Source organism: Peromyscus californicus, unplaced genomic scaffold (genome assembly GCF_007827085.1).
Source record: "Peromyscus californicus insignis strain IS unplaced genomic scaffold, ASM782708v3 Scaffold_19__1_contigs__length_69161282, whole genome shotgun sequence".
NCBI classification, from domain to species: domain Eukaryota; kingdom Metazoa; phylum Chordata; class Mammalia; order Rodentia; family Cricetidae; genus Peromyscus; species Peromyscus californicus.
The window spans coordinates 5,837,620-5,851,429 of NW_026294491.1; the positions used below are offsets into that span (position 1 = coordinate 5,837,620).

At 52.0% G+C, this 13,810-nt stretch overlaps 1 protein-coding gene across 1 annotated transcript in view; it reads left to right on the forward strand.

Moving 5' to 3' along the window:
• Positions 1 to 12,786, forward strand: part of Rab44 (RAB44, member RAS oncogene family) — a 36,768-nt gene extending 23,982 nt beyond the window's left edge. Inside the window, exons 10-14 of the mRNA XM_052744454.1 lie at positions 5,888 to 5,969; positions 6,472 to 6,586; positions 7,725 to 7,826; positions 9,525 to 9,601; positions 10,709 to 12,786. Coding sequence (XP_052600414.1) covers positions 5,888 to 5,969; positions 6,472 to 6,586; positions 7,725 to 7,826; positions 9,525 to 9,601; positions 10,709 to 10,799 — 467 coding nt within the window. The 3' untranslated portion in view covers positions 10,800 to 12,786. The remainder of the gene's footprint in view (positions 1 to 5,887; positions 5,970 to 6,471; positions 6,587 to 7,724; positions 7,827 to 9,524; positions 9,602 to 10,708) is intronic.
• Positions 12,787 to 13,810: the final 1,024 nt, after the last annotated feature.

A 13,810-nucleotide genomic window follows, 5' to 3' on the forward strand; every position in this document is an offset into this window, starting at 1 on the left:
GCAAACTTGAGATCAGCCTGGGCTACAAGAGACCCTATCAAGATGGGTGGAAGTTGGGGTCAGAGAGGGAGTAAAGGAAGCCAGAGTCCCACCATCCACTTTGAGGGCACGTGCCTAATGAGCAGAAGACTTCAGTGCCAGCCAGGCTTCACTTTTTTTTTTTTTTTTTGAGACAGGGGTCTCTCTATGTAACTCTAGCTGTTGTCCTAGAGCTCACTAGACCAGCTTGGCCTTGAACTCGTAGAGATCTGGCTGCCTCTGCCTCCCAAATTATCTCACCTCTTTTTTTTTTAATTAATCTTTTATGTGCGTGGGTGTTCACCACACGGAGGCCTGATGCCCTCAGAGGTCAGAAGAGGGTGTCAGATCACCTTCAACTGGAGTTACAGATGGTTGTGGGTGTTGGGAACTGAGCCTGTGTCCTCTAGAGGAACAGCAACCGCCCTTAACTGAGAGGCCATCTCTCCAGTCCTCCGGCCTCACCGCTTAATTCTTGTACCTCCCAATAGCACCAGGCTGGGCACCAAGCCATAAATCCATGGACCTTTGCAGGGAGACAGTCCAGGTCCAGTTCCCTCTGACCCCCACATCTTCATTTGACAGTGGAGACGGGAGTGACCCCCACTTCTAGCAGTGGGTGCAAATTCACACACGTCAAGAATAGTGCCTGCTGGGCAGTGGTGGCGCACGCCTTTGATCCCAGCACTCAGGAGGCAGAGGCAGGCAGATCTCTGTGAGTTCGAGGCCAGCCTGGGCTACAGAGTGAGTTCCAAGACAGGCTCCAAAACTACACAGAGAAACCCTGTCTCGAAAAACCAACTAACTAACTAACTAACTAACTAACTAACTAACTAACTAACTAACTAACTAACTAACTAACTAACTAATGCATGGCATGCATTATACACTCCGTCCAAGTTACCCATGGTTCCCGTATTCTAAGTAAACATTTGAGCATGATAATTCAGTGGCTCCCATAAGAGGGACAAAGGTGGAGTGCTTGTGTGTCTTCATGTCAGTCCAGGGTACAGGCTAATTAAGAGTCAGTGCCAAGCAGATGTCTTAACACTACCCTGTCGTAAGAGAGGTCTATGGCAGACTCTGGGGTTTTCTCTGTCCAAGAATCCCTACCAGGTGTCCTAGTTTGACCTCTGTTGGTGAGATAGCCCCATGAGCAAAAGAAACTTAGAGGAGGAAAGAGTTTGTTTCAACTTGCGCTTCCAGGACACAGTCACTGAGGAAGACAGGGCAGAAATTCAAGACAGGAGCCTGGAGCAGAAACCATGGAGGACAGCTTACTCGCTGGCTTAGGCCCAGCTAAGTTTCTTATACAGCCCAGGCCCACCTGCCTAGGGATGGTGACACCTTCGGTGGGCTGGGCCCCCCCCCCCCACATTGGTTTTCAAGACACTGTCTTACACTGTAAGACTTACGGACCTGGCCAGTCTGATGGAGGCCATTCTTCCGTTGGGGTGCCCTCTTCCCCGGGTGTTTCCAGCTTGTACAAATTGACAATAAAAACTACCCAGGACACCATGGATTTAGTTAGACTCAGTGTCCTTGAAAAAGAGGGACCCATAGCAGACCTGAGCTACTGTTAGGTGGACCACAGGGTCCACACGGCCACCATTATGTCTGCTGAGTGCCCACTTGTCCCTGGCATCTTCTGCCCATGTCTTACCCCTGACAACAACCCTTCTCATCTTGGTTTCCCGGGCCTGTGATGAACACCCTGACAAAATCAACTAAGGGGGAAAGGCTTTATTTTAGCTCACATTCCGACGTACAGACCATGGGGATGCAGGGATGTCCATGCGGCAGAGCTTGAAGCAGCTGGACATATTACATCCACAGTCAGGAGAACAATGAGTTAATGCACTCCTGCTGGGGCTCAGGGCTCAGCCTGTGAAATGAGGCTGCCTGCATTCAGGATGGGTCTTCCCATCGCAATTAACCCAAGTAAGAACATCCCTCATAGGCATGCCCACAGGTCTACCTATTCTAGACAGTTCCTCATGGAGACTCCATGGCCAGGTGATTCTACATTGAGTCCAGTCCATACAAGGGCTGGTTCCGTGACCTCCCCTCAGGTGAGGCTGGGATCCTTGACTTTGCCACAGGAAAGAGTTTTAGGAGGCAATATGAATCAGAGTCAGCATTTATTGAGAGTTTTAATAGATTTAAGCTCTGGTGTTAATGGACAGGTGCTCACAGGGAAGGGATAAGACACAGACGATGAGCTCCAGAGATCTGCCTGTCTTTGTCCCCAGCATGGGTTTGTCGCGTGTTTTTGCATGTGTGTGTATGTGTGTGTGTGTGTGTGTGTGTGTGTGTGTGTGTGCGCACGCGCGCGTGCATACATATCGGGAACTAGGGGGGTCCAGCCCCTCGATAGTCCCCTCCCAGGGTCCGGGAAGAATCTACAACCAGCTGATAATTAATCTTTGATGAAAAGAAGTGAATCTATGTACATGAAACTCCTTAGTTCATACACTTTATTATTCTGTGATAGTTCTCTCTCTGCACAGCTTGTATTCTGCTCTCATGTCTAGCTCCTTTCTTGCCTGATTTCTCTCCATATTTATCTACTGTCCCCTCTAGGTTCTATCTTAATTCCTTCATCTAGTTCTGCCCCTTCTAGGTTCTCATCCATCTAGTTCTTTCCCATATCAGCTCCTCTCCCATCTCCTTCTCTCTCATCTTGTTCTTCCTCATCTTGTTCTTCCCCATCTGGTTCTTCCTCTCTCCCATCTCGTTCCTCTAGTCCTCTCTTCTAGCCCTTCAATCTAGTTCTTCCCCATCTCAGTTTGTTCCTCTCAAGCTCTTACCCATCTAGTTCTTCCATTCTCTTTTCTCTTCTCTGTCCTCCATGTGCCCTGGAAGTCCTGGTATATATACACTTATAAGCAGTAATCCCTTGGTAATGCAAAGCCAGGCTTCCAGGGTCAAACGGAGGGGTGATAAGGATCACATTGAGAGGCAATAACCGTTAATTATCATTTGCAACCCCAAAGGGAAGTGACCAATGGGGAAATGAATTAACTAAAGGCTAAATTCAGGTAATATCTAAGAAGAGGGCTCTTATGTGCTCAACTATTAAACTCTTAAACGTGATTAGTAGAAAACGTTAAGAATCTGTAAGTTGGTAGGTCAATGGGAGAAAATAAAACTGCCTTCTTTTTTCCTGTGGCTTCTATCTGTCCAAGCTATCTGCTGTTTTTTCTGCAGGGTGGGGGAAAGTGTGCTCAGTCGCTAGGCAACCTGTGTACAGCTAGATGCTTTTGGTGATAGTTAAAGGGAGATCTGGAACTAGAGGTAAGGTTTGGGAAAGCAGGAAGTAAAGTTTAATTGGCACATCCACCAGGCCTTCTCAAATGGGTAGCCTGGATGCTTAAGTCTGTTCTCAGAAAGTATGGAGGTATCTCTGATAAGGTACTTTCCTCCATCTGGGGATGGACCTGGCCGGATGTTGCCAATGATGATAATTACAAGGAGGCTTGAACTGGGGTTCTGGCTGAGCATAGCTGTCAGCACAGAAGGTTATCTAAATATTCCTAGAAGTGGTTAGGTAAGGAGTTAGCAGTCTATAAAGTTAGTAAGGCTGTAAGAAAGGAGGGTCTGAGATGAATTGTGTAAAGCTATTACTTAACGTCCACCTGACTTAGGTGGTGTCTCCTTGTGGAATTTACCTTAAATCAGGAGACTTGCATGTGGACTGTTATTACTGCTGGTCCTTGAAAGTGGCCAAGGGAGATACCTGATTCCAGAGAAAGCCTTTCCTGAGGCTGTTCTCCAAATACCTGGAATGTGTATGTCCAGAGAGTGATCAGTCCACACTGTTAGCCCTTCTTAGGGAAAAGTCAATTGGGAAAACTATGAAGGCACACATGATTTTCATAACAGAAGACAGCTGATATATAGCAAGCCAAGTAACACCAAAAACTCCTTGGGATTTGGCTTCCTCTGGAGGAATTCCCTGATTCCTCTAGGTAGTGACTTTGCCATAACCAGCTGAGTTCTTATGATATATTCCTGCGGCCTGCAGCACATACGTGCATGTGGAGGCATAAGTCTGATTTTGGGAAACGTCCTTTGTCGCTCTTCCACCTTATTCATTGAGGCAGAGTATCTCAATTAAACCCAGAGCTCACCAACATGGCTGGTCTCACTAGCCAGCTTGCTCCGGGGAGTCCCATCTCTGACTTCTGAGATTGGGATGGCAGGCAGGCTGCCATGCCCACACAGTGTTTATGTGGGTTTCTGGGTATCTGATCCCCTGTCTTTCAGGCTTGCATGGCAAGTGCTGAAGCCCTGAGCCAACTCCCCAGCCCCACGACACCCCATCTGTGCCAGTTCCACATAATCCGACTGCACAGACTCAGAGCAGGCTTGTACCCATAGCCAGCCAGGTGCCCCCCCCCCCAGCCTCTCTCAAAATGTCAGAACTCTTGCCCAGTGCCTTTGAGGGCAGTGGGTGGAGATACAGATCTCTATCTGTGACTCTCAATTTGGTCCCTACTTGTGGCAGAGAACCGAGTCCTGGTTAGGTTTCTTGCCCTCACTTGGTCCCAAGGTTCAAGCTCAGGGCCCCCCACTTTCAAAGTGTAGGCCCTACCTGGGAAGGCTTGACCCGTGTGCCTGGTTCTGCCCCTGATGGTTGCAGGTATGTGGGCTGCTGCCCCCTTGAACCAGTAGTGCCCAACAAAGACCAGACTTGCATATCTGATGGTTTGTGTGGCTTAGCTGAACAGAGTTTTGGGGCACACAGGATGAGCTGCGAGGGGGCAGAAACCAGTGGGGGAGGGGCAGGAATGGCTGAGAGCCGTTGGTGAGTGGACTGGTGGGTGTGCAGCTGAATGTGACAGTCTCAGGATGCTCCAGTCCTGGGCTCCTAAGAGTCTCAGGAAGGGGCGGTAGAGAAAATCACTTGCTGCTCAGGAGCGGCCTTGCTCCTGGGCAGGGTCGGTCTTCTTGGAGGAGACCAGCGGGCTGTGTGAACCACCACCAGGGGGCAGCAACATGTACTTGCAGGGGTCACCACAGAAACCTCTCACCTAGATTGTGGGTGTCGGGAGCTGCCAGGCTGCAGTGGGTTCTGCAGGCAAGGGGTTCGGGACAGGGACAGAGCACCCCCTCCCATTCTTTTTAATTTATTTCATTATTTTTGAGTGTCTGTATGTGGATATGCACATCTCTGTGCAGGTACCTGTGGAGGCTAGAAAGGGTGTTCAATACCCTAGAACTTGGGTTACAGGCGCTTGTGAGCAGCCTAAGGTGGGTGCCGGGGCCTGAACCCAGGTCCTCTGTAACAGCAGTAAGGACCTAACCGCTGAGCCATCTCTCCCCCTTTCCCCCAGTTTTTGCCTCTCCCACATCCAGAGGGCCTCTTTGACAGGTGGGGAATGGCTGGAAGGGCACAGACTCTCATTATCAGCTCCCTGTCCCAGGGTCTAACAGGCCTGAAGCTGTGACTCCAGGTGGGGTAGGGCTGTGGGACTCAGCCTGTGGAGGGATGAAGACTGCAGTCAGAAACCCTGCGGAGCCTTTAGCCCACAGGCCATTTCACCCCCCACTCCAGCCATCGTGGGTCTTTAAAATACCGCCTTGCTGGTGAGAAAGGGAGACTCCAAGGCAGAAGGTGACTCACCCCAAAGCCCCAGAGTCCCAGAACACACAGTGTGACCCCATGAGTCCTTTCTCCACCTTGGGAAGGCTGCTTGGAGGTGTGACACTTGGTCGTGGGGACCTTTGGAGAGCGGAGAGGAGCCCAGCTGTGGCTCCATCCTTCCATGGCTGGGGTTGGGAGCGGGCACACACTTGTGGCATCTGGGGCGGGCTGTCCTGCATGGAGAGTAAAAGCCCTCTCGTCCTTCTCTGTGTGTCCTAGGAGTGGATTTTCGCACCAAAACCCTGGTGGTAGACAACAAAATCTTTGCGCTGCAGCTGTGGGACACAGCTGGACAAGAGAGGTATTCGACGGTCCCAGCCAGTGGTCAGGGACTGGGGCCGTGCTCAGAGTGTGGGAGGAAAGGGTCGCCCACAACCTGGGTGACAGGGGACAAGGTCTACCCATTGTAGAAGCAATGAGGCCCTGAGATCCAAGACTCAGGGAATCAGGACAAAGGGACCGTGAGCTCAGGTGCCCCCACTCTGCACTGCCCTCAGGGGGATGATGGTCGATTCTCCCCTGACCAACCTTCTAGACAGCGGGGCCTTCCATCTAACACATGGACCACAGTCAGGGAAACTTAAAAGGCACATAGGTTCGACTCTGCAATCCATTTCTGGAATCTTGTTCTAGAGATAAACTCACGCATAAAGCAGAGAGCTGACTGCTCAAGCCTTCATTACAGATGTTACAAAACACGGGAGATGACCTAAATGACCCCAAACACATCAAATCCACCCCTAGGGCGATGGGGGAGTGCCCAGGCTCCGGGTGTGGTGGCCTCACGCAGACCCTTTGGGCAGGTACCACAGCCTCACACGACAGCTGCTTCGCAAGGCGGAGGGGGTGGTGCTCATGTATGACGTCACCTCCCGAGAGAGCTTCACCCACGTGCGGTACTGGCTCCAGTGTCTGCAGGTGAGTGTATTTGGGGCTGCAGTCTGGCCCCCGGTTTTGCAGTCAAGAGGAAGCTTGGAATCCACCCCCACACCTTCTCCTTTCTCCCCGCGTGACAAATGACGCAGTAGTCATAAGAGTGACACCATCCGCCCAGGGACGCGTGGGTGGACGATCTAGGAGCCCTGGAGCGCAGAGAAAGCACAGCCACACAGTACAGCCCCCAAAGCGAACTGCTCGTGATGCATCCTGAGAGCAGCTCTTGTAGACAAGTAGCATGTCCGCTTGGGATGTCTCCTAGGTGGGAAGTCCCGCTGGTGACGTCGAGCTCCATGTCCCACATAACTGATCTCTATGCCGGGATTCCATAGGGCACGAGTCCAACATGAGGCTAAATTAGGACCAAGTGAAGTATGTTGGGCCTCTCTCTAGAAGTTTCTAGTGTAATAGAAGAGATTTTTTTAAAAAGCGAGATAAGGCGATCCATGAGGGAGGAGTCTGGGTCTGTCTACCTCAGCCCCTGCTCTGGGACTTTGGCCCTGTGGCTTTACCTCCCTGAACTTCCGTTTCTCTCATGGGGAGCTGGGAAGATTTACTCACACAACCGCTTCCGGCGCCTGAAGAGAGCAGTCAGCAGCCAGAAACTATAACGATGCTGATAATTTGAGAAACACCCAGGGGGCTCAGTGGTTGAGTGTTCCTGCCTCTCTTCCAGAGCATAGGCAGTCGGCTCCCCACTTCATGTTTCTCACAACTGTCAGTAACTCCAGCTCCAAGGAATCTGACACCATCTTCTGGCCTCTGTGTCACCTTACACACACATGATGCACTTGCGTGCACACACACACACACACACACACACACACACACACACATAAAGAAAAAGAAAAAAGAAAAAAAAGCAACCCGAGACAAGTGTCAAGGCAGCCTAGGCAGAGGCACACAGTTAGGAAGAGTGGGCAGGAACAACCCAGAAAGACTTCCAGGGGGAGGTGCCCATAGGGTTAGCCATGAAAGTAAGCAAAGTGTCTTGTAAGCAGAAAGGAGAAGAGAGGGTCCAGGTGAGAGAATGACTGATAGCTTCTAGAAACTTCTAGAAGCTTCTATCTTGGGTCTGGCATCCATTGAGGGCAGCTGAGGGCAAATGTCCTGTGTGCAGGATGCAGGTGCAGATGGGGTGGCCATGGTCCTGCTGGGAAACAAGATGGACTGTGAGGAGGAGAGGCAGGTGCCCACTGAAGCTGGGAGAGGACTGGCCCAGGTGAGTACCGGGACATCTCTGCTTGGCACCTGGGGAACGGGGCTCCCTGCCCCCCTGTAATGGCTGACCACTCGACTGCTGCCGATCGGCCCTGGGCTCAAACCCAGGCTGTGCCAGCGGCGGGCGCCACCTTGAACACTGCGTAGAATTAGCAGATTCCCACACATTCCCAACCCACGTGAAAAACATCTTCAGAGTGAAAGCATTTTTAAAAGCGTCACTGAAATCCCCAATCAAATCTTAATTTTATCTCTGGTCTCTAATTAACATACTCCCTTCTCATTTATTCTATTTTAAGACTCCAATGTTTTCCTTGGGAAGACAACATCAAAAGCTTTGTCGCCAGACGGGGGATACTATTATTTATAAATGAGATTTAACCACATTCTAGAAAAGACATATATATTTATGCGTATATGTGTATGAATAATTTTTAAAAAATTTAAAACCTAGGGAGAGAGTCAATCCGGGTCCCGCCCTTCGCCACTGTGGCTCCAGGTTGGCAGATCATCCCCTCTCTAAAATAGCCGTCTGTCTCTTTAAGGGTTCCTTCTTGGAGAATTTATGCTGCTAGAGGACTGAGAATTGGCAGTCCTTAGAGGATACACAGTTAACTCCCTCCTAGGACATCCACTCAGACGCCAGACGCCGAGACCCCTCTCCCAGTATTGTTTAGGAAGGACAGTTGGCAGAGCTTGGCAGTTACACATTGGAGGTTCATGGGAGAGGCCAGTGTTTACCATGAACGATCCTGTGCTGGGGGATAGGTGCCCTGTGGGGTCAGAGAGAGAATTCTGAATGTCTCTCTGAGGCTCCCGTCAAAGCCGATGGGGTTTTCCCTGGAATGGTTCTGCTCAGAACCTGGAACCTGGATGTGGTGTCCCAGCAGCCCCTCTCCACTGGAACCCTGTGGTGTCCCTGTGGCGTCCCAATGGCCCCTCAACCTGCTCTCCAGCTTCAAGTCAGCAAAATCCCTTGACTATAGGATGACTGAAACCCAAGGACTCAAGATAAATTAGTGACATTGGGTCATAAAAGAGGAAGAGGGGGAAGGGGAGGGGGAGGAGGAAAGAAAAGAAAAAAAGAATCCCGTCCTTCGGCCAACAAAATGGCCCAGTGATAGAGATGCTTTCCACCAAGCCTGATGACCTGAGTTTGATCCCCGGATGCACGTGTTAGAAGTAGGAAACCGACTCCTGGTTGGCATGCCTTTACCTGTTAGCCATCTCCCTAGCCTCTTCGTTTGGCTTTTCAGACAAGGTCTCATGTAGCCCAGGCTAGCCTCTAACTTGTACATAGCAGAGGCTGACCTTGAATTCCTGGCCCTCCTGCCTTCAGCTCCCGAGTGCTAGGTTATAGGCATTTACCACCATGCCTGGCTCTTAATGGTTTTTGTGTTGTTGACAATTGAACCCAGGGCCTTGTCGGCGGTACAGCCCTGGCCCAGGAGTATTTTAGAAAAACATACAAAACCCTGAGCATTAAAAAAGAAAAAAAAAAGGCACATGTGTTTCTCCAGGTCAAGCAGTAAATCCGTCTTCTACTCCAAGTCTGGGGGAAGACTCCAGGATGGCCCCCTGTGTCCTGTAGCCAGCAGAGGGGTGGGTGGTGGGCAGAGGTCCAGGTGGGGACCGAGGGTGGCTGGCGAGGGGCTGGCAGGGCTGGACCTGGCCTCTCAGCCACTCGGTGTGGTTGCAGGAGCTGGGGGTCTCCTTTGGTGAGTGCAGCGCGGCCCTGGGTCACAACATCCTGGAGCCCCTGATGAACCTGGCTCGGTGAGTGCTTCCCATACCCAGAGTGCTCCAGGGCAGCCCTGCCCTGCTCGGCCCTCTCCAGGAAGTGGCCAAGGAAGGCCCTGGTTACAGACCCCATGTTCTGTCCTCACAGCTGTTCACACCCTCTCACCTCCCTTCTCCTCTGTAAGGTTCCTGTCCGGGCCTTCTGGTGACCTCATGACTTAGAGTGAATGCCAAATGCCCCCGATAGCCCGCACTGTCTCCCCTGCCGTCCTGCCCTGTGGAGCCATCCCCTCTGTCCCTACCTCCTACTTCTCTGTCTCTGTCTCTCGTGACATTCTGCTGCTTTCCCTGTGTCCCCGTCTCGGGCCCGTGCCCTTCTGGACTGCTTTTTTTTTTTTTTTTCCGGTTTTTTGAGACAGGGTTTCTCTGTGTAGCTTTGCGCCTTTCCTGGAACTCACTTGGTAGTCCAGGCTGGCCTCGAACTCACAGAGATCCGCCTGCCTCTGCCTCCCGAGTGCTGGGATTAAAGGCGTGCGCCACCACCGCCCGGCATGGACTGTTTTTAGATCTGTTTTCTTCTTGCTGTCTGGGAGGAGTCCATCTGTCTCTCCAACCCTTTTTATATGGGGCCTTGCACCCACTGTGGGCTCAGTGAATGGCTGAGATGGGTGCCGGGAAGGGCATCTGAGTCCACCAGCGTCCCTGGCACGTGGGCAGACGTGTGGTGCCTACAGGAGATAATCTCTTGTACTTTCCCAGCTCCGGGTTGGCTCTTGACCTTGAGTCTGGGATTCCAAGGGAATGCACCTCCCTCTTGTGGTACAGAGTGTCCATCCATGGTCTATGTGTCAGTTCAGGCTCAAAGCCCTGGAATATGACTTCTTTACTCCTGTTGGAGTTGCTCATTCGTGTGTGTGTGTGTGTGTGTGTGTGTGTGTGTGTGTGTGTGTGTGTGTGTGTGTGTGTTGCTTGGCACCCAGTGGGCCAGGAAAAGAGACGGAAGGTCACAATCCCCCAGCCCCATCTTTCCACTGCCATGAGCGGAGAGAACAAAGGGTGGAGCCCTGAACCCCAGCTACCCCACAGTCCTTCACGCTGCTGCTCCTGGAGAGAGAGGAGTGACTCGGGGACATTGCCATACAGGTCACTTAAGATGCAGGAAGACCGCCTGAAGGCCTCGATGGTGGAAGTGGCCCACCAGCAGCCACCCAAGAGAGCTGGCTGCTGCCGCTGATCGCTGGTCTGGTCCCGTCACGGACCGCCCCTTCCCATGGCTTCTATTCTGATTCCTGGACACGGCTGTGACAGAGAAGCCCTGCAGGAGACAGGGTCACCTCTGCTCCCCTGAGCAAACATGGCCGGGGTGGATGGCAGGACAGTCTGGACACCTCACCCAGGGAAAATATCCCTAAATCTTTTGTTCACCCCAGGTGGCAAGATGTCGGGATATTCTAGTTTAATTTCTGCTGTGATAAATACTACCAAAAGCAGCTCAGAGGAGAAAAGGGGGTCTTTCAGCTTACACTTCCAGGAACTGGAGTGGGAACCATGGAGGAATGCTGTTTGCTGGCTCACACACCTCCTAATGCTTAGCTGGCTTTTATTAGCCCAGGCCCACCTGCCTAGGGATGGCGCCACCCACAGTGGACAGAGCTCTCCCGAATCAATCTTCAAGCAGAACAGTGCCCCCACAGACATGCCCACCACGGGCCAGTCTGGTAAAGGCCATCTTCATGTAGGTTTCCCTCTTTCCTGGTGACTCTAGATTGTGTTAAGTTGATAATAAAAACTAACCAGGGCACAGGACACATGTGGGGGTGCTATTTTTCCTTTTGAGTATTTTTGGATTTTCTTCAGTGCCTAGGGATGCCTTGTCCAATCGGGGCATCAGACATAGAGGAGGAAATAAACCTTGCAGAGAGTCTGTTTGGTGTCAACTCTGAATCCACACAGCCTGTCAGTTCCCACTATGCCTGTGTCTGCCTCAGTTTCCCCAATCAGATGTGGATTTCTTCCTGGCAGAATCCGATCCTGAGAGCAGTGACATTCTGGTGGCCCTGATATGCCCTGAGCCCTCTGGCACTCCTATGGAGGGTTGTACCAGGATCCTGCTTCCTGCCCTGGAGCTCAGGGTCCTCAGTAGTAGGCACTGGATGCCTGTGACTGGTGGGGCCTGGACTGCAGCACGGAAACCTGGTGGGAAGCTGGTTCCAGGGTCTGGGGGTGAGGGGGTGGGGTCAGGGATGGCCTCTGAGTTGCGACATCTCTGCCCAGCTGAGCGGTTATCTCAGCACTGAATAGAGAGTCCACGGGAACCGGGGGTTGATGCTTTGCGCCTTTTTAGAGACAGGGTGGTGTTGAACTTGAGGAAGCCCCAGTGTTGTGCAGAACCATTGGGAATAAACAAATGGAGAGTGGAGGTGCCGGGGAGTCTTAGCAAGAGGCAGGGGCATTGCTTCGTTCTCATCTGTTAGCCACGGTCCCCATGCTGCAAGCTGGCACCTCTTTTTGGCTGTTTAGGGAAGCACCAGAGGCAAGGAGCTAGCACACAGGGCAGCGGTGATACCCGGTCAGGTTCAGAAGGTTCTGGCATCCGATGCCACCAAGGATGGGGTTAGATGCCCTTCGATACCTATTCCCCTGAAGCCTGGATGCAATGACCCCAGCCACCAGGCTTGTTTTCTCCCAAGCTCCTCACAGGCTCTCCCTTACCTCACGGCCTTCTTCCAGACTCTCCCCCTTCTCCAGCAGTTCCAGGCAAAGGCACTCACAGTGGGAGGGGCAGGTCCTGCCATGCCAATGCTATCTCTGGGGTCCAGCTTGGCAGGCCCGGACACCGTCATTCTGTGGTCCAGGAAGCTAATGAGGCCAGTAGCAGAACATGACTCCTTGGAACCAGGCGAGCAGCCAGCCACTTTGTCTGGGGTGGGGGATGAGGAAGAGCAGCCTCCAGGCAGCCAGCTCAGTTTCCCTCAAGGTGTGGTTCGGGGGAAGAGACACCTTTCAGAAACTTAACTCGGCATGCTGGGTCCACCACGTGCCACAGAGCCCAGCTGTATTGGGGAGTGAGCCCTTCTGGACAGTCAGCAAGCAGATACCTGGAGCCCCAGTGGGCAAATCATAGCAGCAGGACTCAAGGTAGACCTCAGAGGGAACTGCCGGAGGTTCACACTGCAGGTGTTCATTTCTCAGAGTACAGCAGCCTGGGGGGGGGGGGGGGGGGGGCGCGATCTGGCTGTGAGTTGATTTGAGATTGATTAAAGGAAAGGCTAGGGGGACCAGGCTGCTGGGTGAGGAGTGTGGACTGGGAACGGGGGAGGGGAATAGAACAGAGGCTTGCCTGGGCCATCAGAGAAAAGACCTTGCAAACTGAGGTGAGCAGGGACAAACCATCATTATTTACTCGGGACCTGCGTGACAGATGCCATCCTGAGAACTGACCTCATGAAACCACACAGTCCTTGTATCACAGCGGCCCCGTGAGATGGGCTGGGTGGATTTTATTGTTACTTCCTCTGCTGTTGTTTTGAAACGGGGTCTCATGTAGTCCAGGCTGGCCATGAACTCTCTATGGAGCCGAGGATGACCCTTAACTTCTGATCCTCCCTTCACCTCGTGAGTGTGTCACAAACCTGGTTTATGTGGCGCTGGAGATGGAACCAAGACTGTGCTACCGAGTCGAGCACTCTACCCACCTGAGTCACGTCCCCAATCTCGGTTTTTGCTGTCGTTGACACAGGTCTTGCTATGCGGCCAGGACTGTAGTAGAATATAATTTTAAGCTGTGTTACTTTTGTTTATGTTGCATTTGTTTAACTCTGTGAAGCTGTGTTACTGTGCCTGTCTAAAACACCTGATGGTCTAATGAAGAACTGGCCAATAGCAAGGCAGGAGAAAGGATAGGCGGGGCTGGCAGGCAGAGAGGGTAAATAGAAGAAATCTGGGAAGAGGGATTGGAGATCTACCAGCCAGAGGAGGAGGAGGACTCCAGGGGCCAGCCACCCAGCTACGCAACCGGCAAACCACGGAGTAAGAGTAAGATTTACAGAAGTAAGAGAACAGGAAAAGCTCAGAGGCAAAAGATAAATGGGTTAATATAAGAAAAGCTGGCTAGAAAGAAGCCAAGCTAAGGCTGGGCATTCTTAAGTAATAATAAGCCTCTGTGTATGATTTATTTAGGAGCTGGGGTGGTGGACCCCCCCCCCCCCCCCCGCAAAAGAACCGAAAAACAAACAACACTACTCC